The sequence below is a fragment of the Centroberyx affinis genome, unplaced genomic scaffold (genome assembly GCF_046629955.1).
Source record: "Centroberyx affinis isolate AG114_WGS23_722 - 3 ecotype Tasmania unplaced genomic scaffold, CSIRO-AGI_Caff_v1 ptg001094l_1, whole genome shotgun sequence".
NCBI lineage: Eukaryota > Metazoa > Chordata > Actinopteri > Beryciformes > Berycidae > Centroberyx > Centroberyx affinis.
Window position 1 is genome coordinate 356,618 of NW_027279639.1, and position 25,853 is coordinate 382,470.

Sequence of the window (25,853 nt, forward strand, 5' to 3'; positions counted from 1 at the left end):
TTATCGTTTGTCAACAGAAATAATAAATAAAAAAAAATGCATACTCAAAAAGGAAAAGACACATGAGAAATAAAGCACCACACCACATCATCACACTTTAAGTCGATTCTTGAAATTCATCTCACTCCAAAATACCTAATTATTTCATAGTGGTTCTAAAACAAAAGCTCTTAAATGTTCCATACCAAATATAATTTTATGCTACAGTTTCCGTGGTCAGGGTCATTTTTCAAATATAGGATCAGTCATTTCCAGTTTCCACAATATAAATATATCATAGCAAACACTATAAACAACCAAGGAAGTAAATTATTTCAAATAGCAATTAATAACATTTGACACTTAAAAGTAAACAAAAAAATCTTTTAGATATGTATATAGCCTATGTGGTACATATACTGTATATATGCATTTCACTGAACAGAAATCAGTAGTGGTAGTCAAGGAAGTAGACATTGCTTAGCAGTTTAGTATGCAAACATCTGACGGGGGAGGGGGGGGGGGAGAGAGAGTATTATGTTTATATGTTTATGCCCAATAATGTATACTTTATTTACTAGTAGTTTTGAGATAAGCATTTCTCAACAATCCTTTTGATGACCAGGTTTATATTGTCCAGTAGTGTTTGTCTCTCTGCCAACTGCTACATTTCCACTCTGTCCTATCGCATATTCTTTTTCTATGTCAAAAGGTTTGGGCACCCAAAACCTAGATAATCTAGTCTAATAACAACGTCAGATCCTTAGTGTTATAATATAGTAGTTTTCCATAGGCTAAACCATCAATATACAGTGTTGGCAAAATGCTAGTGTGGCACAATGTCTCTCTAAAAAGTTTCTCAGTGCTTTGTTGTTCTCATGAGGCAAGAATAATCTCTTCAGACATACTGTAGTTTCGGGCAAGAATGAGCAGTCATAATGTACTGAAAACTTATGAAATGTGCTGACAGTTGTAGTGCAGTGTAGTTCACACCCCTCGAAGCACCAAACAACACTGGTGTTGTGTAATCCCTGTGTTCTGTGGTAGTGTGTCTTCCCCTTACTTTAGGCTAATGTACTGCAACCTCACACTTACACTTGGGTGCCATCTAGTGGTTGGACCACATATGCAGATTGGCTCAAAATTCACAAAGAATTCAAAACTGCAATTGTGACTCAGAGGTGATTTCCCACTGTATAGAAGAGTGGTAAATTTGTGGGAAAATGTGGGATAAAAGGAATGAGGGGACCTTAGATCAGCTGTTGTGAACTGTAGAAAGCTTAAACCTCACGTTAACACACATCTTAATTAGGACTTTGTTTCTTGGGATATCCCTCTGAGCCACATACATGTGCACATTTTACCAGAGCAGTCAGAGCACAGGTGCAGCCTGGAGGAAGTAAGGATCTGGTGTCTTGCTCAAAGACACTCAGACAGGGATGGACACATTGGCTATTTCAGAGCTCAAACCTGTGACCCTCTAGTCACTGCATGGACTCCAACTACCAGGCGGAAAAATGTTGCATTCATGACAGAAAAGTGTGTTATCTTAGCCCCCTCAGTAGTGGTGAAATGAGTTCAACTTATCTTGTAGTCATTGTTATAGATTCAGATAAGTGTAATGTCCGTACCAATAGGATGTCTGAGATTTTACAGTATTTTGTCCAGTACCATCTGTAATACTTATATATACTGATGTCACAAGAACATGGCAATTTGTCAACAACACAATACAGCATCTGCACTAGCCCAGGAAATGTTTTAAAATAGAACTGATGAAAATAATCCTGTGTCTTTTTACCTTGCATGCTTTAACAGTGATAACTATCAAATGCCTTTGATTCTAGATTTCCATTTGGGTCAAGCACCAGTTAGCTCATGGGATATAAACTAATTTCTCAGCAGTGCTGACGCAATGAGTCTCTAATAGTCATTTCTTCATTTCCAGTTGGGGTGGGTTTCTACACACTACCAGATTTGAGCTGATTAAGCACCAAAGTTTCCATCCCAACCCCAACAAGGTGCTCTCAGAAAGCCCCAGAGAACATTGTAGATTATAGGCAATTAACTGATGCTCATATTCAGAAGGACTTAGAATGAGCATAAGAGTAGGATAAGATTCAATTCCTACATTTCCTACATTACAAGAAATCACAGAAAAAATAGCACATCAGGTTTTTATGCTCATCTTCAAAGTTGGGTGGGGAGAGCCTAACTGGGGGCTAAATCTGGTTAAAATCTGAAAAGTGTACATCCTCCCTTTCAGCAAGAAGACCAATAACCTCCTTACAGACTGACACAGGCAGAACGATATGAGTCCTCAGCTCCTTTCAGCAGCGTCGGGCTGAGGACGGGTACTTGGTTTTCAGACCCTCTTTGAAGCTGCGGAAGAGAATCCGGTTCCGTTTGTTCTCCTCGTCTTTCCTGGAGTGGAACTCACCCTGGACCTTGAAGCCCCTGTGCACCACGAAGGCAGAGCTCAGCACCGAGAACCTGTATCCGGCCACATGGAGCTCACAGGCCTGGGGAGGCAGGAAGCGGAAGAGGAGGCAGACGTGGAGGAAGAGGAGGAAGTGATGGGAGAGAAAGGAGAGGAGGTGAGAAAGAGGAGGTGAGGAGGAGAATGACAGATGAGACAGATTGTGTAGAGAGGGTAGAAGAGGTGAGAAGAAAGGGAAGAGGTGACAAGAAGGAGAGAGGAGTGAAAATGTGCTTAGAAAAGGTGGCAAGTGGAAAGGAGAAGGGAGAGGTGACGAAGAAAAAAAGGGGGCCATAAGGAGATAGAGAATATAGTATGAAAAAAGTGTTGTGAGGGACAGTAGAGGAAACCATGAGAAGAGATGAGAGGCATAAGAGGATTTGAGTGAAAAAGAGATGGGCAGAGGTGTAGATATGTTGGCATAGCAATGAAGAGAGGAGACAGTGAGCAGAGGATTGCATAGGAGTGGGAGAGTAGAAAGAAGAGGGTAATATAGGGGAGAAGACAAGTACAAAGAAGGGACAGTGACAGAGTAGAGGTGGGGTATAAGAAGATGGCTTAGTAGGATAGAAAATAGTGATTCAACTCTAGACATGGGGCAAAATAGTATTTGCAAATAATTAAGTGTATCCTGCTTGACAATATAGTGTAAGTTAAGTTGTCAAGCAGATTTAAAGGAATAGTTCACCCCAAAATGAAGTTCAGACATTACCTTTTCACCCGGTTAATCAAAAAAAACAAACTGATAGATTAATCAATATTGACGATGATCGTTAGTTGCAGCCCTAGACTTGATATAGACCAACGTACCACTCAAAGGGAATGCTGACAAAAAGACATGTTCGTGTTCTCAAGGGTGGTGGTGGAATATAATGGGACAAAACTTGTGAATTTGGCATGCTTGTACGGTGCGCACGCAGCCAGAGCATTTTCAGTGAGGAAAATATAATGTTGATGGTAAATATTGGACTTTTGGACCCATAGTGCAATTGTTTGACTACAAACACTTGGATTATGCTGCACAAACTGTTTGGAGAAATTTGACAGACATTTTATGCTATTTTTTTAACTATAAAAAGATGGTCCCATACTAGCAGTTTGTGAGAAGGCTGAGATGGTCTGGTGGTCCTACCAACTTCCATGGAGTTTCAACATGGGTGTGAGCTGCTAATGACTGAATTTTCATTTTGGAGTGAACTATTCCTTCAAGAAACTGTCAAATATGTCCCTGTGATTGTCTAAACTTTCTGACAATTATTGTATCGCCCTATGCGGCAAACCCTACCCATCTAGCAGGTGGCCTAAAATAAACCACAAAAAGTATTTGCAAATTCTATCTGATGAAGTTACATAACCTCCTGCAACTATTTGTGTGTCCCATTGTTTACACCAACCTGGCTGATACGATTGAAGCCGTACTGCTTGAAGTTCTCATCGTAGAGAGGCACGGTGTGGGGCCCGATGTAGAAAGGCTCCCATGGGTCCACCCAGGTGAGTGTGTAGGCGACCTCCAGGGGGCCTGAGCCCCTGACGTGACTGTTGACCCACTGAGAGTAGTTGGTAGGGGCCTGACAGCGAGGGCACAGCTCTTCATAAAACGGCCGTACCTCCCCAACCTGATACAGCTGAACCAACTCTGACTTGGTAGCAGGCAGCTTCCTCACGTGGCGGATCTCGAAGGCGGGTAAGACGAAGACCTCGTCACTCGCTGGCTCATGCCTCATGATCATGGCTAGGAACTGCTGGTGCAGGTCAGCGCTTGGCACCATATCGATGTCGATGACCAGGATGTAGGAGGACTCTGTGCCACTACGGGCAACATTACGGAGAAGGTTGTTGGGGTAGGAGATGTTTCCACTGATGGCATAGTTCTTGTATTTATCCCTGTGGGTCTCCAGTCTGGAGAACACAGAAGCACAGTCCTCCAGCCCTGCAAAATGCTCACGGTCCTGCTCAGGGAAACTGGCCATCTCCCCTGAGAGGCAGACCAAGTGGAAGTCCACCAGGGTTTGGATTTGAGGGCAGAAGAAGCTGAGGGCATAGACCAATGCTGTGGCGAATTTAACATCTTGCCCATGTGCAAATATGGCCACAGAGAGAGGGTTCTGCCACCTTTCAAGAAGAGATTCCAGGTGATAGAGGTTGTTGATGGTTGTGTGCGTGGCTAAAGCCAGGACATTTGAACTGGCGTCAGATCCTGGCTTTTGATTTGTCGTGAAATCACTTTTGATCAAGTTCTTGTACACTCGGTATTGCCCGCTGTTGTCAAAGATACCCCCCGTGGACAGCGAGTACCTCAGACGCTCTTTCCGTGAGTTTTTCTCGGGGTGCGCATTCTTCTTACCAGAGCCTCCAAAGAGCTCAGAGTAGCGGTAACGCTGCTGCTTACCGTGGAACTTGGATAGGAAAGACAGGTATATGAGCTGCAGGAGCGCTACTATCAGCAGAGCACTCAGCACTACTTTGAAGACTGAACATTTCTTGGAGAGATGCATTCCAGAGCAACTGCAAACCGGCTAATTACTGTACATGAAGCAGGTTCAAACGCTGAGCAGGCAGCTATTTGTTCGTCGGGTCTGTCCAAGCGTCTCAGCTAACGTTACCTACATTGCTACCACAATGCGAACAGTGAAGCCAATAAGGCTGGGAATGCGGCACATAATTGATTCCATAATTTAGCGGTTTAGTGGCAACGCTGCCGCAAGTTTTCATATGGCTGCCGATCGCAATTTTTTGTACGAGTCTCTTTCATATTTTTTTAAATTGTGCCAGTTTCTGTGGTCTCCATCAAAACATACCATTCTGCGCTGCTGCTGCTGCGACACTGGCGCATGTCGATGCGTAATAACCGTATTGTCGGGAGTAAACGCGACGCTGAATTTGGTTCAGAGCGGTGTGTTATTAGGCTTTGGCTGTTAAAACTTACACTTCCTATCACGGGTGTAGAGAAAAGCGTATTGACGCTACTCGGTACAATTTAAGTTGGGTTAAATGATTTGTAGGCAAGTAATGTACAACAATCACCCAAAATAGGCCAGGACATAGAAACAAGTCACTATATAGAGTCATTTGGTAAACGGGAGGTTCTCATAGGACGAGGTGGCCGAGTGGTTAAGGCGATGGACTGCTAATCCATTGTGCTCTGCACGCGTGGGTTCGAATCCCATCCTCGTCGACATGGTATACTTTTTAATATTTGTGTGGTAGTGTAGTCCCCACGCAATTTTTGTGGCTGTCTGAGGGGTGTTTTTAGAAACAAGCATATGAGAAAAAGGCCGTTGTCATATTATTCCTGTTCCCTTTTTTATTCGTATTAAGACAAAGATGAGCTTTGCTGAATGGATGATTTTCTTCAGCCGCCCTTCTTAACAGGCGTGCTGCACACATTTACGCCATAGCCTGTAGAAAATAGATTTACAGCTGGAAACTGATTGACAATGAATAGCTCCACAGGAACAATTGGTAGTTTAGTGCCTTGCTCAAGGGCTCTGTTATGGCAGATGTCAATGGAGGGAAGAGCATTATTCACTTATTTGTACCCAGATTTTTCCAAACAGGCTAAGGATTTGAACACTTGAACTTGATCGTGTTACACACTTAATCATCTAAATCCTTAAAACAAAAGGACCATGTGGAGATGGGCAAAGCTAAGGCTAAGACCTTATATTTTTCAAATTTAGATGAGGTGATTATGTGTGCAGTCCTTATCTTTGAATAGAATTTTAATATCGTTAAGTTTTCCAGAAATACAGGCCTGTAAACAGTAACAGACAGAACTGAGACTTCTTAAAGAGGATTGCCTTCAATCCTAAAACTACCAAACATGGGAGGGTGAATACTGTCTTCTTGGGTGGCCTTCTGGGGTGACTATCTGAAAAAAAGTTTGGTACAGATCTCATATTGGGTTCTAAACAGTAGGGCAGACTAGGTGTTTATTGTTATGCGCCATAACAAGAATTTAAGAAACCACACAACAAAGCACAATTGTGACATTCTTTAATTCATAACCATTAACAAAAACAAACACTTTTGTCCTCATAACTATATGAACGTTGTGGACAGTGCGCTTCAGGTCCTAGGAGGCATTTCCTCTGTTCAAGCTAGGTTAACATACATCGATTTCCGGTTTCCAGAACACCTGATCCAAGCTAAAACGATCATGTGCTGCTACACATCAAATCAAAGAGAGAACGATAACCCGGTATGATGTTTTTGATAATGTGCCCTATTCATGAAGGTGCTATGGTAGTACTCACCGGTCAGCTGACTATAACTATGTATAATGGTCAATGGCCAATGACCTGTTGAGTGTGGCTTATGTGCGAGTAAATCTTTTGAGTTGTAAACAACATGTTAACTGTTTCACAGAGGGAAGGTGAACAACACAGTGAAGGATTCATTTGGATCCGGAGTGAAAAGGTTTACAGTATAATCTCTTGTTCATGCTTAAGACACACAAAAAAACGTCCACTGTCAAAATGCCTTCCAGGACCCGTTACGCCTTGGCAAGGGTGGCTTTGCGTACAATTTTAACCTACTGTAGGGCCCTATGAAATCAGCTTTGATTTCCCCGCATTTTTATCATTCTTACATTTATTAATCCAAAATCTGCATTGTAATACTTATCAGTGCTTACAAAATGCAAGTAACATGTTTTGCGGTGAAGTGTTTATTGATAGCCGCGAGCCCCCACATTGTCTTGGGTTTTATGGTGTTCCAAATTATTTTTTGGAGACCTTGCACTTTAATCTCATCACCTAGACAACCAACTGTCACATGGAAAAAAAATAATTTCCTGTAACCAGAGACAGTAAAATATTAATCCCTGGCTTTCATCATGTGTAAATGACAGAGCAAGACTAAAAGAAATATTTAGAAGCTTGAATATGATGATTTACGCCACAATGTTTCAGCAATAAAAAAAGAAAAAGTCAGCTTCATTGAAAGGCAGGTGTAAGACAAACGCCCTCAATTACACACACAGGCACACCAACATTCACTTTGAACATATGCAGAGCGTCTAACACATAGCCCCACTTAGATGTTATGGGTGCTGTTTGAATTTGTTTCTGTTCATCTAAGAATGTTGCAAATTATTTAAATACAAATGCTTTCTTTTTTTTTTTTTTTTTTTTTTTTTGCAGAAATGTAACCCCACATCTCCAATCCCAAATTATCCTGTGTTTAAGTCAGAGTTCCATTTTTAAACCTAGATTTTGTGACTCCACCTATGTTTTCAGTATTGCAGAAATCATAGGGCCCTACTATCGGCCTCCATTGTTACAAGCTATGACACTAAAACACCAGCTCCGCCTTTGGACCCGCCTCCTTCACTGTCCCTGGAGGACGCCGCTGACTGGCCCTGTGCCTCTCCTTCGCCTTCTCCCACCAATCGGATGTTGTAGCGTTCCCTGTACTCTGTGAGTTCCCGCCCTTTCGTCTGCATCTGTGTGTTGATGGACTCTATGATCTTTGAGATCTGTGGAAAAACAAAGGGAAAGACAGTGAGACTTCTTTTAAAGTTTCAATTTGTGCCTAAAATTCTCTTCTGACCGCATCCATTTTTATGTCTTTTAATGAATATAAATTCTATCAGTCAGTCAGGCAGGTGAAGTGAAAAACATAATTTCATACAGGAGTGTGAGCCGAGTTGATGGACAAAACTGGCAAGGTCTGAGCACCAGCTAATTATAGATTTGTCTATAGGTTGAATCAGCAGTATGACAAAATATCTACCAATAATAATAATGCATTCATACCACCTATCATTGGAAAAAAAAGGTTGCTGTAGTATTAAAGCATCCAAAATATTCTTTAGTCTACCTTAAATTGAAATAGATTTTTACAAAATACAACACTGATGTTGTGGTCCAGAGAACAGTGGCACATTCTATTCTTCACAAGTTTTACACAAGGGGATTAACAATCAATAACATAACTAGTTTACTTGTTTTCATTCTGGTACATTACCTGTTCTTTGTTGTTTTCCAAGGCTGGTAGAACTTCTTTTACTGTCCTCTCCACCAACACTCCTCCCACCAGACGAAAGCATTTCCTAGAAGGGTCCACTTCCTTCAGGGTGTCAACTACTAAGCTGGATGAAAAAACAGTGATGTTGAAAAATAAGAATCACTCCACCAAGATAGCTAAAAAATCCATGATAAAAACACAGAACAATGAAAAATTACTAATGTGTGCAGGTGAGAAAGAATATAAAAATATTGAGGCGTTTGTTCACAAATGAATTGGACAAGATGATAACAGAACACAACACACTACAAAAACTGGTAGATGCATGAAATGTCAAGAAAATGAAAATAAAGAGCCTTGATGCAGGGCTGGGAAATGAGTGTTTCGCTCCAGACTTGACTGGATCCATCCAATGTGGGAGATTCAGTGACAGTGAGGAACGAGCAGCAGAAACAACAGAGGGAGAGGTGCAGACAGGTAGGAGTGTCAGCCTCAGGACCAACCTGTGCTCGTTGATCTCCATCTCCAACTCTGCAGCTTTAGAAGCCATACTGCGCTGCTCTTGACGCATCCTCTGAAACGTTGCCACGACCTGCCACACACAAACACACACCAATTAGCAGCTGTACAAGACATGCCGCTGTGTGTAGAATGACAACCTGCTAATCTTATTTATAAATCACTACTGGCTCGTTGGATTGCAGACTGTTCACAAGGAAATAATGCGCAGATTATCCATTTACACACATGGAAAGCACTGTGCAAAACTGCATACTGGCAAACAAAAAGTGGCGTTGAGTGGTCTCCAATGATAAAAATAGCTTTTCCCACTGCCAGTCAACTACACGGAACAGACCCATTCACCAAAGAAGACCTTCCTTTTAAGGCGTGTGCTAAATGCACTCAAGATCCCACTGAATACTTAGTTTAATGCATAAACTGAGGACAAATCCCATTTAATCTCTGTGCCCCTGCTAGCTGAATATAACATTTAAGATTCATGTTGGCTGACTCTGCAACACGCTATGTGGTGAGAAAGCAGAATGATAGATGATGGCGATGGGGAAGCTAGCCTGTTAACGTTAGCTTTGGCTAGCTGGGCGTGAGACTAACGGCTGTAGCTTCGCCGGGACTCGACTGAACGGTGACGGACAATAATAAACTGACGAAGAAGACTGTGGGGAAAGCGACGATACCTGTTCGGCAGAAGGCCCGGACTGTTTTGCTCCAGCACTGTTGCTGGATTTGCTACCCGTGCTGCTACTGTTGGCTGCCATCTTGGAAGGGTGTTGCTAGAGTGGTGGGGCGGCTGAGGACCCAGAAAGGCAGTCTTGAGCTGTCTGCGTGATTGCCTGTGTAGAAGTCTAGTCCAGTTTACTACTTCTTCGTGAGGGTTTGGCAGCCGCCTCTAGCCTACAACCTATGCACTAAACCAGTTTAATTTAATACATGAAATTCAATTCAGCACCCGAAATTGCTATCTGTAAAATCCAATATCCCTTTTAAATGTAATGTCCATTTAATATGGAACAGAAAAGTGACACAGAAAATGTTCCATACCCCAGTTCACACTCTAGATCAGGGAGTGTTGGTAATGCACCTTTTAAGTTGTTTACCAACCGATAAAACAAAACTAAAGAAAACAAAGAAAAGTAAGAAATAAAGAAAGAACAAGAAAGAAGGCGGTAGGGTCTAGGTCTTCCAGTAGGCGGCGGTAATGTGCCTTAACGTTGGTTGCTAACCGCCGATAAACATCAAAGAAGAAGAAGAAAGAAGCCAGTTACGGGACTAAACGGAGGGGAGGTGACAGGTCCGGACCAAGGAGGTTCTATATTAACCAATGCTCGCTCTAAGGTGCATTTTGACATCGCAGGCAAAACATTTGGTCTCCCCCCCAGCCTGGAGATACAGGATCAGGCTCCAACACAGGTATGTGTCTGACAGGGAGAGGAATATGTTTGCCACCTAGTTTAATTATAGTATAGTTAAGTATCCTATACCTAATGAAGCCACAACACTTCCTTGACGTCCTTGATATTCAACAGTCTAGTGTAGAAGATCTAGGACAATTAATGTTCAACCATGTTTAGCATTGGCTGCACTTTACAGAGGAGAAAATGGCTTCATTTTGATGCTACAGTACGTCTCACAGTTTTTGCATGTCTTATGTTTGCATGGCATGAAATTCTCCTCACCTCACATTATGCTCTTCTTCTAGGATGTCCACCTCCTCTCACCCAGTGGCTGCAGTCTGTCAGGTGACGGCCACCCCAGACAAAGAGGCCAACTTCTCAGCCTGTAAACGGCTGGTGGAGGGAGCCAAGGAGAAGGGTGCCAGCATGGTGTTCCTGCCTGAGGGCTTCGACTACATCGGATCCAGCCGAGAGGAGACCCTGTCGCTGTCTGAGAGCCTGGCAGGAGACACGGTGTCACGGTACACTCAGCTGGCCAGGTAGACACCACATGCCAAACACTTTTCTGCTTTATTTTATTCTATTCTATTCTATTCTATTCTATTTTATTCTATTCTCAGCAAACATTTCAATGTTGTATAGATGTTATGACAGCTTGAGACAACGTCCATAGTTGTCCGTAGCTGCTACCTGCATCATTTTGTGAGATTGGGACGTAAATATCTTTATGATTTCAATTCAAAACAGTTTCCAAAGCTGTTGTAATCTGATTTTTATTGCGCCAAAATATCATATTGTGAAAATTTTGTGCTTGTTTGGTTAACATTGAACTCCTCCTGCACTTTGCCATCTGTCAAATACTTGGTTCTATTCTATTCTATTCTATTCTATTAAAGTCACATGGAGGGAATTTAAAACCAGCAAAATTATGTCACATTTTGGCTGTGTCTTATGTCTTTCTACTAAGCCACTTTGGCAGTTAATTGTGGTTATTAGGCATTTATTTATGATTGCTAGAGGTATCAGTTGGTATTTTAACCCGTCCCTCTCTAGGAAGTTGGAGGTGTGGCTGTCTCTTGGAGGATTTCATGAACGAGGGCATGATTGGGAAAATGACCAGCGAATCTACAACAGCCACATCATCATTAATGATAAAGGTACTCTCTCTCTCTGTCTCTCTCTGTCTCTCTCTCTCTCTCTCTCTCTCTCTCAATTCAATTCAATTCAATGTGCTTTATTGCCATGAAAGTTCACAGACAATATTGCCAAAGCATCAAGATGAATATCAGTCTAGGTGTGTGTGTGTGTGTGTGTGTGTGAGTGAGAGTCAGTGCCTGGACAGTTCCTCTGTCTCTCTATAATCTCTCTCTCTCTCTCTCTCTCTCTCTCAGTCCATGTTTTTCACCTCATGGCAGAAAACAGCCCTCCTTCAACACACACATACACACTCACACTGATGCTCTTTTCATGACTCCCACAGGTGATATAGTGTCAGTCTACAGGAAGTCCCATTTGTTTGACGTGGAGTTGCCAGGTAGGGGAGTATCCCTCAAAGAAAGTGCCTTCACCATCCCCGGCCCCGCCCTCCTGCCCACGGTCCAAACACCCATCGGCAAGGTGTTTTTCCATTTACCCTGTTCATGAGATAGTAACCACAGAAGTACAAATGTACAAATACACAATATGTGTTCCTACAGTCAGAAAACATTGAACAGTTGTGGAATTTGAAAATGTTCTCCCAGGTCTGAAAACCTTATAGAAAATGCAAAATATCGAAAACATTTTGGAAATTTTATCAAAATGTTTTGTTTTTTTTTGTCAAGTTTTGTCACTGTTGGGTTTGGTTACAGAAAATCAACCCAAATTTCTTGATTACAATGAGTCCAAATTGTTACTGTGGCTGCAGGTCAACAAACCAAGGCCTGAGATATACAGTACATTTTTGTGAACTACCTAATTGCTAATAGGAGACTGCACTGCACTGATGTATATGAAATAGTCTTTAAAAAGTTGTGAAACCTGATGAGCAAACTGTAGCAACCCTGGATGTTGTCTCTGAAGAGAATGTTACCAAGCACAGGAAGGGGCATTTGTGGCCATATAACTTCCAGAAATGCACCTGTGCAGTTTGACATCAAGATTAATTTGCTTGTCACTCATTATCTTTGTTCTGACCATTTTGTTACTGTTGCTGTAGGTGGGATTGGGTATCTGCTATGATCTGAGGTTCCCTGAGTTATCACTGGCCCTGCAGAGGCACGGGGCCGAGATCCTGACCTACCCATCAGCCTTCACTGTTGCAACAGGAGCCGCTCACTGGGAGGTGGGATCAGTTACAATAAGAGGACATACTGTTTTGATTTTCACTGCGACTTGGCAGCATTTCTGTGACAGATTTAATTACCATGTTATTGGCTTTATTGTTGTTAATCTACATAAGCAGTGGATTACTTTAAGATACAGCACAAAGTACAAACCAAAAGGGAAAAATGAAGCCTTGCTTTAATAAGCAACACCTTCTTTTGTGTAACCCAAACAGGCGCAGCAAGAAATGAGAAATACACAACCTAATTAGTCAACAAAAAATTGAAAAAAGTAGACATATTAGTGGCTCACATACCACACTCTACTGATGCAATGGATTGTAATAGTATCTTTAAAGCTGCACAGGGCAAGATTTTTATGTAAAAATACACCTGTCTTACCCACCTAAGTCACAAAGTGGGGTTGCAACAGGGAAGAACATCCCACCGTAGATTCGCTCTATTTACCCAAATATAATTTTAGTGTCAGGTATGGATGCTTTTTCAGACAGTCTCCTCTTGCTGCCATTTGTAGCCGAGATGCGAAGTTGCCTAGTGCAGCCTTAAATAACAGAAAAAAATGTATTCCTGTTCACAAAATAGTTTTTATTCACAGGTGTTACTTCGTGCGCGGGCCATCGAGACGCAGTGCTTCGTCCTGGCGGCAGCCCAGGTGGGCCGGCACCATGAGAAGCGCTCGTCATTCGGCCACGCCCTGGCGGTGGACCCCTGGGGGGTGGTGCTGGGCGACTGCGGAGGGGAGAACACAGGCATGTGCCTGGTGGAGATCGACCTGGAGAAGGTCAGGGACACCAGGAGGAACATGCCTGTCCAGCAGCACCGCAGAGACACTGGCTTCTACCACAGTCTGGAGCAAACCTGAGCACAAGACCAGTGCAAGATTCAAACTGTGTTCCAGGTTGTTAAGAATATTTCTTGGTGCAGTCAGTAAACAAGAGACACACTGAACAGGATATTGTCTTTCATCACCAGCACATGTAAGACACTAAGGAAATAAGGTATTGAATTCATTAAGTTGGATTCAGGTCAAATTTGTCAAACATATTTTAAAAAACCTGATGAACATGTTTTCATTTTTCACCTTTGTTTCAGGTTGTTCAAGTTTCTGTCATGGTAAATCAAGGGAACTTCAAGTGATTCAATTATTTGAAACAGTGTACTCTGGAGGAAGAGGAAGGACAGACATTATAAACAGAAGGACAGACATTATAAACAGATCAAGAAAATTAATAATGTTAGACATGTTTGATTAAAAGGAGGAGGATGGGGTAATGGAAACATTGGTTGACAGTGACAGAAAGATAGGATACACTCTTGTCAACTAAAACTTTGCTGATCAAACACTGGAGGGGTTCATACATGGAGCGGTTGTTCTGCAAACTTTGAGTCAAAGACAAATATACCCAATGTTAACGAAACATGAGTCATCTGAGCTGTTGAATATTGATGCTCTCTGTGATTGAGGCGAAAATGAGCTGCTTCTGCTTCTGCTTTTTTCTGAAGCTTCACTGATTTATTTCTGAATCATCTAAGTGTCATCGCTCGCTGCACTGGATAATCTGATTCCAGCTTGCACACATGAGTCCGATCAAGACGATGGACTCAGGCTTCCAGGAAAGTCGTCCCGAGTGAGCAGCTCTGAGTCTAAATGATGTTACTCATCATGATCAATAGATGGTACTGTTGGATCGTGAGAAAGAAAGAAATCAGGAGTTGGTTTGTCTCCTTCAGGTTTTGTAAAAGCCTAAAACATTCCTGTGTTAAACTACTTATCTGTAACACTGAATACATGTGTAAAACCTCAACTGTAATGTGTCATGATGAAACAGGCCTACTGTTGCCCTGTATGGTTGCAAACTCATAAATTTGATGAAAACTGAAGTTCACTTGGTTTGAATCTCTTCTTTTGCTCAATATGAATATCTCATCTCTTTTGCTCAATAGTAATACATCTAAGGCATATATTATATTACTTTAACTGCAGACATTATGGTTGAAATGGTGAAGCAATATTGAACCTTTGCAGTGGTGTCCAGAATTAAATAAAATGTTAAATTATATAGCACAATATGTTCACTAAAAACTCTCTATTAAGTAAGACAGACACATAAAAAGTCCATATGGGAGCATTATATGAATATTATAGTCATTTTTCGTTAGGTACTCCATGATCTTTTATTCCAGCTATTTGATCGCACCGACTTGATGAATAATTAAAACATTTTTATGCCCGTTTTACTCTGTGTGCCTGTATGTCTGTGGGTGGGAGCTGCTGAGCTGGGATGGGAAACCAAGAGACCGGAAGTAAACGTCACTGACACAGGAATGGGACTGAGAAAAAAAACACCATGATGAGGAGAATGTCAAATACATTTCTGTAAAACAAAAATCCTCGTTTCAACTGCGGAAAAGGATGAATTGTTCTGTCCGGGCTGGAATCGAGGCAATAGGAAGGTACGCCGTTTCGCTTTTTCTCTGCACGCTGCGGCTGGGCAGGAAGGTTATGGAGATGTGTTTCTCCATCCAAGGCCATAATATCCTCGTATCGTTGGCAAAAATTGGTGAACTCACAGGTTGCTTGCACATCCCCGCTGCCGACCAGGACCCATCGATTTGATCAAAACGACTTCCCGAGTTTGTAGCTTGCGTCTATATAGGCAGCGCGATGCTTTTGGCAGCTGGTGTAAATTTAATTTAAAAAAAAAACCCTTCCCGCTAGCTTGTGTGCCCAGGCAGAATATATTGTGCAAAACTGATGCTTTTGGTGGGAGCTGCATTCAAAATCGTATCGGGGCCCTCGGCTGCAGCAAAGTGTCTTCACGAGCCCCTCGGCTGCATGCAAATAGTCCCACTTTCTGTGTTTTCTGGCCGTTTCACCATGCAGTGCAGATGTAAATGCACGCGCGGCTAACTACAATGTGCAGACTGCTGGTGGTGAAATGTGCACTAGAATCATCTATCTGTGTGATTTTTATTGCCACGCTGGCTGTGTCGTGGTTGTGTTTTTATCATTATCTCTGAAGTCAGCCAGGCTTTCTGCTACAGTTGCTTGTGGTTTTTAGTGTTGTGCCCTCTTGTCTAGACTGACAGGCAGTCCAGTACCCTCTGCAGTTGGATTATTGGTACAATTAAACAGCAAAGTAAGCAGCTTCTCCTCACTTTATTTGTTTGTGTGTGTACTAAAATGTTAAAGCATCTAACTGCCAAATCATTCAGAGTGTAATTAGTCTAGGCTGTATGTGGGGGATGCTACCGACAGTAATAGCACTGTTATTGTTAAACTATCTAACTAGACTCAAGTTAATTTCCCAGGTCTTTCCTCTGTACTTGATCTATGTTCAGGTATTCATGTGTAAATTTATGACTTATGATTAACTAGTTTTCATGCCACAAGCCACCAGAAGGAAAGTTTGCTCTCCACCTTGTGTTTTGGTCCAACCAGGTCAAACCAAAGGCGGAGGAACTTTTCCTTATTTGATTTGCTATCACTGTTCATTTAATCAGTGTTGGCTGATTGTGTTATAGCCATCTGGAACCATTTAAACAAGTGCTTTCCCTCACTCCCTTCATCATGTTGTTATGTTTCATTTATGACAGTCATGGCATCTCATTGAAGTGTTTTCTTCTCCTTCTCCTTATGTCACATACGACCCAGCCTTGAGTTTACCTAGAAATGACCTCCCATTTTCTTGAACCTGTAAGGTTACATTACACAGACCAGTAGAGTTAGCAGATGGTTTTGGGCCTTGCTAAGTCACATACTTTCTTGACTTTCACCCAAGTAAACTACTAAAGCATTAGCCTAGTGTGTATCTCCAAAATGAGATTTCTCTTACAAATGATCAGTAGCACAAGATTACAACAATATCTGACACTTTTTTAAAGGATTGTAGGAAATCAAAGTCCATGGTTGACAAAATGATAACACTTTTACACACAGGATCCTCTCTATATTTGAGATACTGAATGATGAACTTCAGAAAATGACTTTCCCCCAAAATGGATATATATAATTTAAAAAATGATCTCTTAATTTATTTGACTGGTCTGGTAGCTTTAATTTTGACAGCCTTTTTTCCCTAGGATGTTTCTGCTGCTATCTTCAAGTAATTTTGTATATTCTCAGTTTGGCAAAGACTGGCTAGTAGGCTGAATGAAGTCGATAACTGACAAAGCCTCATTGATAGCACAAGTTGAAGGGTTTCTTGATGGACTAAATTTCTTGTACTTTGGCTGGAGGCTGGGTAGCACATGTATTATTCATTTTTCAGCCTTCATAATCTGGCCATTTGTGAAAGTAAGAACTTCTTGTGTTTCCTCAGTCAGGCAAGGTCTTTTTTTCTAGAGGACAGCATGCCAAAGACAGGTTGATCCCCATGAGACAGCAGCATATTGATTGATATTTTTATTCACATCATGTATTCCAGGTCCCCATCTTACGTTGGCTTGCAAGACACATGCATGCATACATTATTCTGTGATTGTGAACTATATATTCCCAAACAAAATGCAGAAACATACATAAAAAGCATACTTACATTTTGCCAAGGCTTTACAAATGAAGCATACTACTCAGGAGCCGTCTTTTCTGAAATGTGTCTCACATCTGTCATAACCGTTTAACTAGAATAGATGAGCAGAAATGGAAGTAATTTTACTATCAACTGCACTTCACAGCCTATCAAACGAAGGATAATAGAACATTAAATGAATTTCATTTTCAACTTCTCCATGCACCATTAAAACTGTTTATATAGCTAATGGTAATGTACCTGACCTTAATTATGCACAGATATCTTTGTGTTACTGTTACATTTGTTATTTGCATATTTTCTGCCACCTATGTGTGTGTGTGTGGTTTCTCAGAATAACATTATTACATGGCTGCATAATTTCAGCAGTCGGCGTTAGTGATGCAGTAACTGCAGTTGGCCTCTAATTGCCTAGATGTTGTTGAGGTGCTGTTAATTGGAGAAGTGAAAACTCCATGTTGTGCTGGAGCTGCTGTACGGTGGATGTTTTGCCACAAAGCAATCCATATATTGACCGGTTGCTGCTTTTTGAAGGATGTGTGTCAACCTATTGGGAGGAGGTGTGAGCACGCTGCTTGGAGGGAGGGAGGGAGAGAGGGAGGGAGGGGGCATAAACGCTGAGTCACATCCCAGCAACAGTCGCCTGGGCAACACCTCCATAGTGACCACTGAGAGGAAGATAAAGCCCCTAGCTGCTCAACTAGTTGTGTAACACTAACAGACCCCTCGCCGTGTTGCTCCCTCGCTGTTGATAAATGCTGCTGCTATCGATCATCAGACAGACGCAGACCTACTCAGCTCATCCACCTCCTCAAACACAGGAGTGAAATCTGATATGGAGGATAGCAGCTCTTTAATACTGCGAGCTCCAGCTTTCCTGGCATAATTATTGTTTTGACTTGTTACTAATGGAAAGAACAAATGGAAAAAATATAATGTACATCATCATAATTATAGCGATCAGTTGTCACCAACAGAAAGCGCTAGTGGGGAAAAAATGAAATGTATAATTAGAGTAGATCATTTATAAGAGACTGTGCACAGTGCTTTTGATATTTGATCAGTCTGTAAAAAGATAGCTAGTTGCACACCTTTGGGTGCGACTCATACTCTCTAATTTGTCCCAGTTAGCACTGATGTTGCATAAATCAGCAGCCTTGCTGTCCTGAAGTGTTGTTTTTTCCCCAGAATTATCACACACACACACACACACGCGCACATTATCATAAAAGCTTAGTTTCAGTTCTAACAAGATAGTTGAAGGAAGGAAAGTGTGCTGTGAAACATTAATGAAGCAGAACGGTTCAAACTTCAGTCCGGTGTGAGGTCTGGGACTGACAGGGTCCACATGTCTCTGCTGGCCCGGGGCCAAGCTCATGACCACCAGGGTCTGTGTCACTGGAGGTCAGAGGACCCGGCCGCATCATGTGAGCTCACCTACCAGCTCTCTGCCTTGGCGTTCGCTCTGCAAACAAGCTGAATTGAATTTCCTGGCCATGTTGATTCGATACAGCTCTAAGGGATGTCCTGTCTCATACTGAGTTAGTGTGATTGTTGGCTCGGGGCAAGTTTCTCTCTCCCCTTTGCCTCACTTAGGGTTTGTGTCAGTAAGGATTAGGGGTCTTCAGTTTCACTGTGTGTGTTTGGAGAAGGCTTTTTGTCTGTGGCAGCTCGGGCCGGGGCGCAGTATCATTGTCACAACAGTATGTCTAAATTCATTAAGGCGGGTGAGTGACTTTCTCTACAACACCCCACAGCTGAGATGAGGGCCTCATGTTAATGCAAAATGTTCTTAAAAGTGAAATAAATTTGAATATTGTGAGCTTGGAATTACAACTTCTGACTTTTTTTGTTTTAATCAAAATTGAGTTATCCACATATTCATGATCTTTGAATGCTACTTCATGCTTGTGTGATGTTATTTTTTTAGAGAACCTTTTTGTCGTTATATATTTAGAAATATAGAAAGTACATAACAGTTTTTCCCACTGGTATATAAAATCTTTGATGCTCGATATCTCAGAACTGCTCTCCACCCAGATAGAGCCTTTTACAGTAATGCCAAACTCATCAAATGTCAAGAGCAGAGATCTTTAAACCTTTTCAACCCCAAACCCAAATTTAAGGAAGTTAGAATTACCCTGAGACCAAGCATTTCTTAAAACTTCTTGCTGCTCTTGTCATGATGGGATCAACCAGAAACAGGCCTTCACCCGTTTTAGGTCCTGACCATGGCTAGAGTCATTCAATTCAAAATATTTGCGGCATTCGCTTTTCAACAATTTCTTTATACACCGGATGAACCACTTTATAGCAAAAGCAATTAAAATTTTGAGAAAGAAATCCACCTCCTGGATTGATTCTACTGACTCTTTTTCTACACTTGCTGTTCTTTCTGAATGTCCCGGGGTCCCTGGCAGCGAGCTGGAAAGAAAAATTGAGCAGGAAATCCGACAGGCCAGATATGGAGGGAGCTTAGAAATCTATTAGGCCTGGGTCTCTTTTCACAAAGATATACAGGGAGATGGAGCCGGCTATCAGACAGTAAAGGATTAGCAGAGATCAGTCAGGCTACAGAGATGTCTCTCTCTTTCTCTTTCTCTTTCTTTCTTTACCTCTATTAATTTGTGACTCATCTTGCCTCTAGGCTGATATTCCTATATATATCTCCCAGCTGGTTTTATTTTCAGGATTCATTTAACTGTCATTGTGCTCGGTCTAGGTGAGATCATTTTTGTCTGTCATTGCAGCCGTCAAGCTTGTGGTTACGGTGTCTGGTTAAGCTGTGTAGTCTCCGCCTTTCCCACCGGGGGGCGCTGTTAGAGAGAGGGTGGGGTACTGTATGTTGATGCTGCTCTGCTCTCTTTGGGCCAGCAATGTGTATTATCATTATCATCCCGTCACAGTGGGGAGGATGTCCATGTATTGTTTCATCCTAATCCCTTAGTCTATAAATATGCCTCCTGGGTGTCAGAAATGGTTTGTATTCACATTAATATCACTGCTAAATATTTGAAATTAACAATTCAATCTCTGGTGGATAAAAGGAGTTCACAAACAAAAAGAGATGGCTGTAAGCCCATTTCTACCCGTTTATAACCCAGGTTCATCTCATTTTAAAGGGGCGCTATTATATGAATTAAACATTTCCCCCATTTATAAACATATATGATCAAAGATGTTTAATGAAGACTTTGTTGGAGTGGTTAAATTTGAAGTTATTGCATTGTCAAAATCCATCCTTTTTTTCAGGCAGTTTCAGACTAACTCCAGTAAACGCATCACAACTGGACCTGGTCTTGATTGACTCCCTCACTAATCAATTACTGAAATCCTTCCAATCAGGCCAGTTTGTAGCATTTGAACTGGAAAGCCTCCAATCAACAGGTTTACCTCATTTGAATTAGAGGAGCTGGTGTTGTCGACCAGTCAGGGTCCAATATTATGACTGTTCTGCCTGTGAGGACTTAGTCTTCAAATGTATTAATTAAATACCCTTTTAACTAAAGTACATTTCTTTGTAAAAACATCACAAAGACTGAACCATAATATATTTGAAAACAAAAGACTGAATATTATGGGATGTTTAATGTTTAAGGAATGCAGTGTCTGGCATATAGCCTACTGTTTGTTTGATGTTAGTTAGTTAGTTTCATTTATTATCCTTTCAGAAATTCTCTTTGTGTCTGTGGCAACTGATAAGGCTGAGGTAAGAATGAAACAGATTTAAGGAGGGATGCTTTTTCATATCCTAGATGCACAGACCATTCAGGTACATGGACAACAGGATGACGTGGCTGAGATCATGGCAGGCTAACAAATGTGCAAAAGAGTCATTCAGATTTGATTTACTGATCCTCTAAAATCTACAACGGTGTTTGAGTGTGCTCTTCTTGCTTAGCGCTGTTTCTTCTTGTATCCCCGGTCTCACTGACAGGGAGGGACATGGATCATCAGTTTACCTCGGCTCATCATCATCATCATACATCTTCCTCTCCATCTCGGTCCCCCGACAGCCTGCATTCATCTTAAAGCCTCTAATGGCCGCCGCGTACCTCGCCTCTCTCATTCCCTCCGCTATCATTCCATTCCTCTTCACCTTTTTTCCTCTTACATTATCTTCCATCACCATGCGTTCCAGTGTTTTTCCTGTCAAACTACGTCGCTAACCTCTCAAGGTTTGGCTGAACCTTGAAAATGTATTTTTAACTCTTTTTGTGTTCATGTGTGTATGTGTCTGTGTGATTTATTTATTTTTTCTTATATTTTTTCTATATATTTGCACAAACAAGGAATTCGACTTAGGTTGCTCACGTAGGACACATTATTCCTAACATAACACAAGTAGAAAAGAAGTATATGAAAAATTAAACATGGAAATTTAGGAAATAGGTGTATTTTAGAAGGAGCATATAGGTATAAGCAGTATAGGAAAAAGTATAGTGTATGAAAAGGAAGCTATGGAAACAGGACAACAGAAATACTGTACAGATCTTGAATATTGCACTGGGGCCTCAGTGTTTTGAACACTGCAAGGAAAAAAAAGAAAAAAGCTGTACACATTAGTTGGAATGGTATAAACAGGCAAAATAAGTATAAATATATAACTATAGAGCCAGTATATGACAGTAGGTGCAATGCTGTTTACCAGTAGTAGAGTGTTATTGTCTGTTGTGTGCAGTTCAGTGTTGATGTGCTGTGTCCTGTGTGATTTTTGTTCTGTGACTGTATTCAAACCCACCACTCCTTCACTGTGTGTCTGTCTGTGCTGTTTACTTGTGAGTCAGTGTGCATTTGTCTGCCTGCACTACTCATGCATGTGTGTGTGTTTGTTTGTGTGTTTGTGTGCGTAACGGACTTACTTCCCCCTGTAGACTCTATAGTCTAGCGCTAAACATCCTCACAACACAGTGTGTATATCTCCACCACTCTCTGCCTCCTCCCTCCCTCCTTCCCTCCCTCCCTCCCTCCCTCCTTCCCTCCCATCCAGGGCACCGGCGCGTCGCTAAATGGAGTCGGAGCAGCTGTACAACAGGGGCTACTGCAGGAACAGCTACAACAGCATCGCCAGCGCCAGCAGCGACGAGGAGCTGCTGGATGGAGCCGGCGTCATCATGGACTTCCACACCACCGAGGACGACAATCTGCTGGATGGGGACGCTGCCTCCCCAGGTAGGGAGCATGGGGGATACGCCCACACCGGATACCCCAAAACACCTCCCCCTTCCTCTATAGCCTCGGCTTGATTGGTCCCATGTCTGGATCCTAGACCTTTTCCCCCTTCCAGTCCGGTCTCTTCTATGTCCCGCCAAAAAACCCAGCATGGTGCCAGCCAGGCCCGATAAAACCCCCCTCCCATACGCTGCAAAACCCCCGCTCTCCCTTCCTTGGATCCCCACTGAGCTCCTTACATTGTGGATTCCCGTCCCGTTGGACCCCCGCACTCTCTGCTGCCGCTTCATCAATGCCAAAGGGTTTTTCTTCTGGTTCATGGTGCGCAGTTGGGCCAGACAAAGCGGGGAAATTGTCTCCCCGCCGCTGATGTCGAGACGCATCAAGTGTGTCCACTTCGCCTGTGTGTGCGCTGCTGCCTGGTTGCTGTCCTGTGATGTGATGCCGTGTGCAGCCCATTCTGCTGTCTACCTCCTCCTCATTCCCCATCCACGCCCGTCAGCCCCCCTCTCCATGCCGTCCCATCTCCTCCTCCAGATGCCTGCTGCCCAACTCGTACAGTCCATCATTATCATCCTGCTCCCATTTTGTGTGTTTCTTTTTTTTTACGTTACACTTGTATTTTATTTTATATTCTACATCTACAACCATTTGTTTTTGTTATTTTCTTACTCATCTTATTTGTGTAATTGTCGTAATTGTGGCTCTATCCATAATTATGACTATATTTCCTTATTTTGCAGCCCTTATCCTGAAGCTTTTCGTTTCATGGTTATGCCCGTTTCGGTATCCCGTTAATATTTTGCTACCTTTCCTTCCATCATCTTGATTTGGTGACCTTTTTCTTGTCCCTGCTTCCCGTTTCCTTGACAGTTTGCTTTGTGGTTGCACTAAAACTTTGCTACTTGTGTGTGTCTTGGCATTCATCTTAGTTTCTCTGTCTCTTGGATTACGTGGATTTGGCTGTCAGGTAGCAATGCAGATCTGTAGTAGTAACAGTATAGATACGTGCCTCACTGTTGGTTGGACTGCTGGAAGTGGCTTGTCTTGTTATGCTTCATGCCTGTCTAGCTGTACAATGTTACTATTCCCTTTTTCTGGTCCTGCCGTGTCACACCTGTCATTCCAGCGCAGTCACCTGTTTCTCATTCATTCAGGAACGACCGGCTCATTCAGTGGCTCAGTGACACTCTGGTGTTGTGCCATATCTGGTGTCCCATCAACATCTGATCTGCTCCATCCTGTTTGTTCTTGCCTGTCTGATGCAAATATGCTGATTCATGTCTTTGCTGCTACCCCTTTCCTCCCACTCTGGTTTTGACTTGCTGATCAAACAGAAAACTCTCATATGAGGAAGGGTTATGTCGGGTCGCTCTGGGCTGTGAAGAGTTGTCACAGCAGGGAGAGGTGCTGCTGAAGCTTGACACTCTCTACATACTTGGTATTTAATCAGAATGCTTCCACATTTGAAAATATGCAGGTTTGATTTCAATTTGTCAGAAATCCCTCTGCCTGCGAATGCTGAATGAGCGCAGCAGTTGGCAAACTCTGTGCACAACTTGTGTTTATGCAAAGGATAAACGCATTAAGTTTGTTTAAAGTTTGAAGTGTTTGCGTGGAGGAAAGGGTACTTTCTGTCACTTTGAGGTGGATAATTGGGACTCATCTTTATTTTATTTGGTTTATGGTTTTTGGGCTTGTGAGGGGAATTTGGTTTGCTGACAGGGTTTACAATAAAAATACACAAAAAAAATAGTCTGGGACGTTTCTTACACAATGCAAGGCTGTGGTGAGCGTGTGCAAGGTAAGCTGGACCAATCACTGTGAGAGAACAACGGCTGAGACCTTTTCCTTACTACTTACTCTGGTATTTCTTTTGTCTTTTCCTTTTCCCGGTCGATGTGTCTACAGTTTGTCTGATCACAGCCAGTCCTGTCTTCCACAGACAACACTGAAGCAAGACTTGACCCACATAGCAGCCATCTGTATAGAACCTTAATGTGTTTGTACGCAGTCTGTGGCCCCAGGGCTCATTTCTTATGACATGTCATGTGTTGAACATGTGATCGTGCTATTTCACCACCAAACAGCTTGCAATTTTCGTAGGACTGCATCCTAAAACTGACTTGACAAGCTATTAGATTCAAATGATTTATTCCTGCTTTGTAGCAACACTAGTTACTGTAATAACATTGGATTCAGTATTCTTGGATTCTGTACATTTAAAGTGAGATGTAGGCTAATCAAAATTTTTTTGACTGAGCAGGCTACTTCTAGAAGATTGCTTAGAAGTTAGTTATTGACTTCTACAGTATGATTTGTAGCAGCAACTGTAGCAGTGACATAAGAAGTCTAGACCCAGCCTATTCATTATTGATGAAGAGGAGACTGTATTGAAGGTGACCAGGCTATTCAGTCAGACACACACACACACACACACACACAAATGACTTAACTGTATGGGCGCCCATGCATAGTTCAGTAGGACACAGACAGAGGTGGGACATTGTTTGTGCATGTGAGCACAGCAGGCATTAGGTTACAGTTCAGTGTCTCCAATCTCTGTCCAATGTTTATCCTCCATTATTTTTCTCTGAAATCGGACCTGCGGGCAACTAGCAAAGGTGAAAGCATAGAGCTCATTTGGACTGAACAGGTAAAGCTAACCGATAACTATACTACTATGTTACTACTGCTACTAATGGAGAGTCAACATGGTTCTACATTTTGCCTAGGTTTGCTGCAGATGTGGGTCAAATTCTGTTTTCAAATACTGTCGATAGAAGTTTCATACTTGGGGCCCGATGACACAGAAAATATTTTGAAGGGTGAAAAATGGAAAGCATGCTGCACTGCCTTTCTTATTGAAGCCTGCAAAGCTGTAGTTTGCTTTGTTTTTGTGTTGTTACTACGTAACCAGAGACTCAAAGTTAATGTGATTTAGCTATACAATTATCATAAACTGTAAAGATTCCTGACAAAAAGTTACCAGAAATTTGGATTGCAGCACTAATTTTAGAAGAGTCACCACAGAAGTCCCACCTCTCCGTTAATCTGATTGGACAGTAGAGAAAAAAAAACGACAGTGATGTAGGGTGCCTATCTGCTCTGAATTTAACTTTTTTCAACTTGGGGCACTCAAGGCACTCAGGCGCCCAGCAATGCAAAAGCAGCATGCAAATCGCTTCATTCTCATTGAAAACAACTAGAGAAGGCCGCCCTCTGTTGCTAAAAGTGCGTCCTGTGTGATCGAGCCCTTAGGTGTCAGATGAGTGGGGTTTGCCACATTACAGTGAGTGCCAAAAAATTTAGGAAGGTGTTTGAAAGTCAAATGAGAATAGTTTTCTGTGATTGACAACACACCTGACGCTATCTGATTTGCCCTGATGTGATACCACCCTATTTATCTTGTAGTAACCAGGTTAAAACGGAGGCTAACTATCATTTGCAGCTACTATTTGGCCTGTTTACGATCAGTTTTGCT

General features: G+C 42.1%; 4 protein-coding genes and 1 non-coding gene across 7 annotated transcripts in view; 3 read left to right on the forward strand and 2 right to left on the reverse strand.

Annotated features, from left to right (window-relative positions):
* On the reverse strand, positions 1 to 4,988 carry b4gat1 (beta-1,4-glucuronyltransferase 1). The gene is made up of 2 exons (XM_071523552.1): positions 3,853 to 4,988; positions 1 to 2,501 (listed from the first exon to the last, which is right to left on the reverse strand). Exons 1-2 carry the CDS (start codon positions 4,951 to 4,953, stop codon positions 2,310 to 2,312), a joined length of 1,293 nt encoding a protein of 430 aa, XP_071379653.1. The 5' UTR covers positions 4,954 to 4,988; the 3' UTR covers positions 1 to 2,309.
* Positions 4,989 to 5,551: 563 nt separating this feature from the next.
* Positions 5,552 to 5,633, forward strand: trnas-gcu (transfer RNA serine (anticodon GCU)). Its single transcript has one exon. It is a non-coding gene; the product is annotated as a tRNA-Ser (tRNA).
* An 805-nt stretch (positions 5,634 to 6,438) lies between these two features.
* Positions 6,439 to 9,731, reverse strand: pfdn2 (prefoldin subunit 2). Its single transcript, XM_071523534.1, has 4 exons — positions 9,625 to 9,731; positions 8,932 to 9,020; positions 8,429 to 8,552; positions 6,439 to 7,937 (listed from the first exon to the last, which is right to left on the reverse strand). Exons 1-4 carry the CDS (start codon positions 9,703 to 9,705, stop codon positions 7,746 to 7,748), a joined length of 486 nt encoding a protein of 161 aa, XP_071379635.1. The 5' UTR covers positions 9,706 to 9,731; the 3' UTR covers positions 6,439 to 7,745.
* Positions 9,732 to 10,218: 487 nt separating this feature from the next.
* nit1 (nitrilase 1) lies at positions 10,219 to 14,515 on the forward strand. 3 transcript variants are annotated; one of them, XR_011695529.1, is made up of 7 exons: positions 10,219 to 10,357; positions 10,647 to 10,880; positions 11,395 to 11,498; positions 11,822 to 11,958; positions 12,539 to 12,664; positions 13,261 to 13,663; positions 13,758 to 14,515. XR_011695529.1 is itself a non-coding variant. In XM_071523556.1 (6 exons), exons 1-6 carry the CDS (start codon positions 10,269 to 10,271, stop codon positions 13,525 to 13,527), a joined length of 957 nt encoding a protein of 318 aa, XP_071379657.1. In that variant the 5' UTR covers positions 10,219 to 10,268; the 3' UTR covers positions 13,528 to 14,515. The 3 variants fall into 3 exon arrangements, 1 of the variants encoding a protein (XP_071379657.1); XR_011695530.1 differs by having other exon boundaries at positions 13,261 to 13,642; XM_071523556.1 differs by having other exon boundaries at positions 13,261 to 14,515.
* Positions 14,516 to 14,983: 468 nt separating this feature from the next.
* The window catches only part of clcn3 (chloride channel 3), a 42,620-nt gene continuing 31,750 nt past the window's right edge, over positions 14,984 to 25,853 (forward strand). The window contains exons 1-2 of the mRNA XM_071523499.1: positions 14,984 to 15,119; positions 22,188 to 22,369. Of these exons, the coding sequence (XP_071379600.1) occupies positions 22,207 to 22,369 (163 nt within the window). The 5' untranslated portion in view covers positions 14,984 to 15,119; positions 22,188 to 22,206. The remainder of the gene's footprint in view (positions 15,120 to 22,187; positions 22,370 to 25,853) is intronic.

Coding starts and splice junctions, on each gene's coding strand:
- b4gat1 (XM_071523552.1), bottom strand. CDS start 4,953: ATGCATCTCTCCAAGAAATGTTCAGTCTTCAAAGTAGTGCTGAGTGCT. Junction 2,502..3,852: donor GCTTCAATCGTATCAGCCAG/GTTGGTGTAAAC, acceptor CTGCCTCCCCAG/GCCTGTGAGCTCCATGTGGC.
- pfdn2 (XM_071523534.1), bottom strand. CDS start 9,705: ATGGCAGCCAACAGTAGCAGCACGGGTAGCAAATCCAGCAACAGTGCT. Junction 9,021..9,624: donor CCGGGCCTTCTGCCGAACAG/GTATCGTCGCTT, acceptor TGTGTGTGGCAG/GTCGTGGCAACGTTTCAGAG. Junction 7,938..8,428: donor TGGAAAACAACAAAGAACAG/GTAATGTACCAG, acceptor GTTTTTCCACAG/ATCTCAAAGATCATAGAGTC.
- nit1 (XM_071523556.1), top strand. CDS start 10,269: ATGCTCGCTCTAAGGTGCATTTTGACATCGCAGGCAAAACATTTGGTC. Junction 10,881..11,394: donor CGGTACACTCAGCTGGCCAG/GTAGACACCACA, acceptor GTCCCTCTCTAG/GAAGTTGGAGGTGTGGCTGT. Junction 11,959..12,538: donor TCCAAACACCCATCGGCAAG/GTGTTTTTCCAT, acceptor CTGTTGCTGTAG/GTGGGATTGGGTATCTGCTA.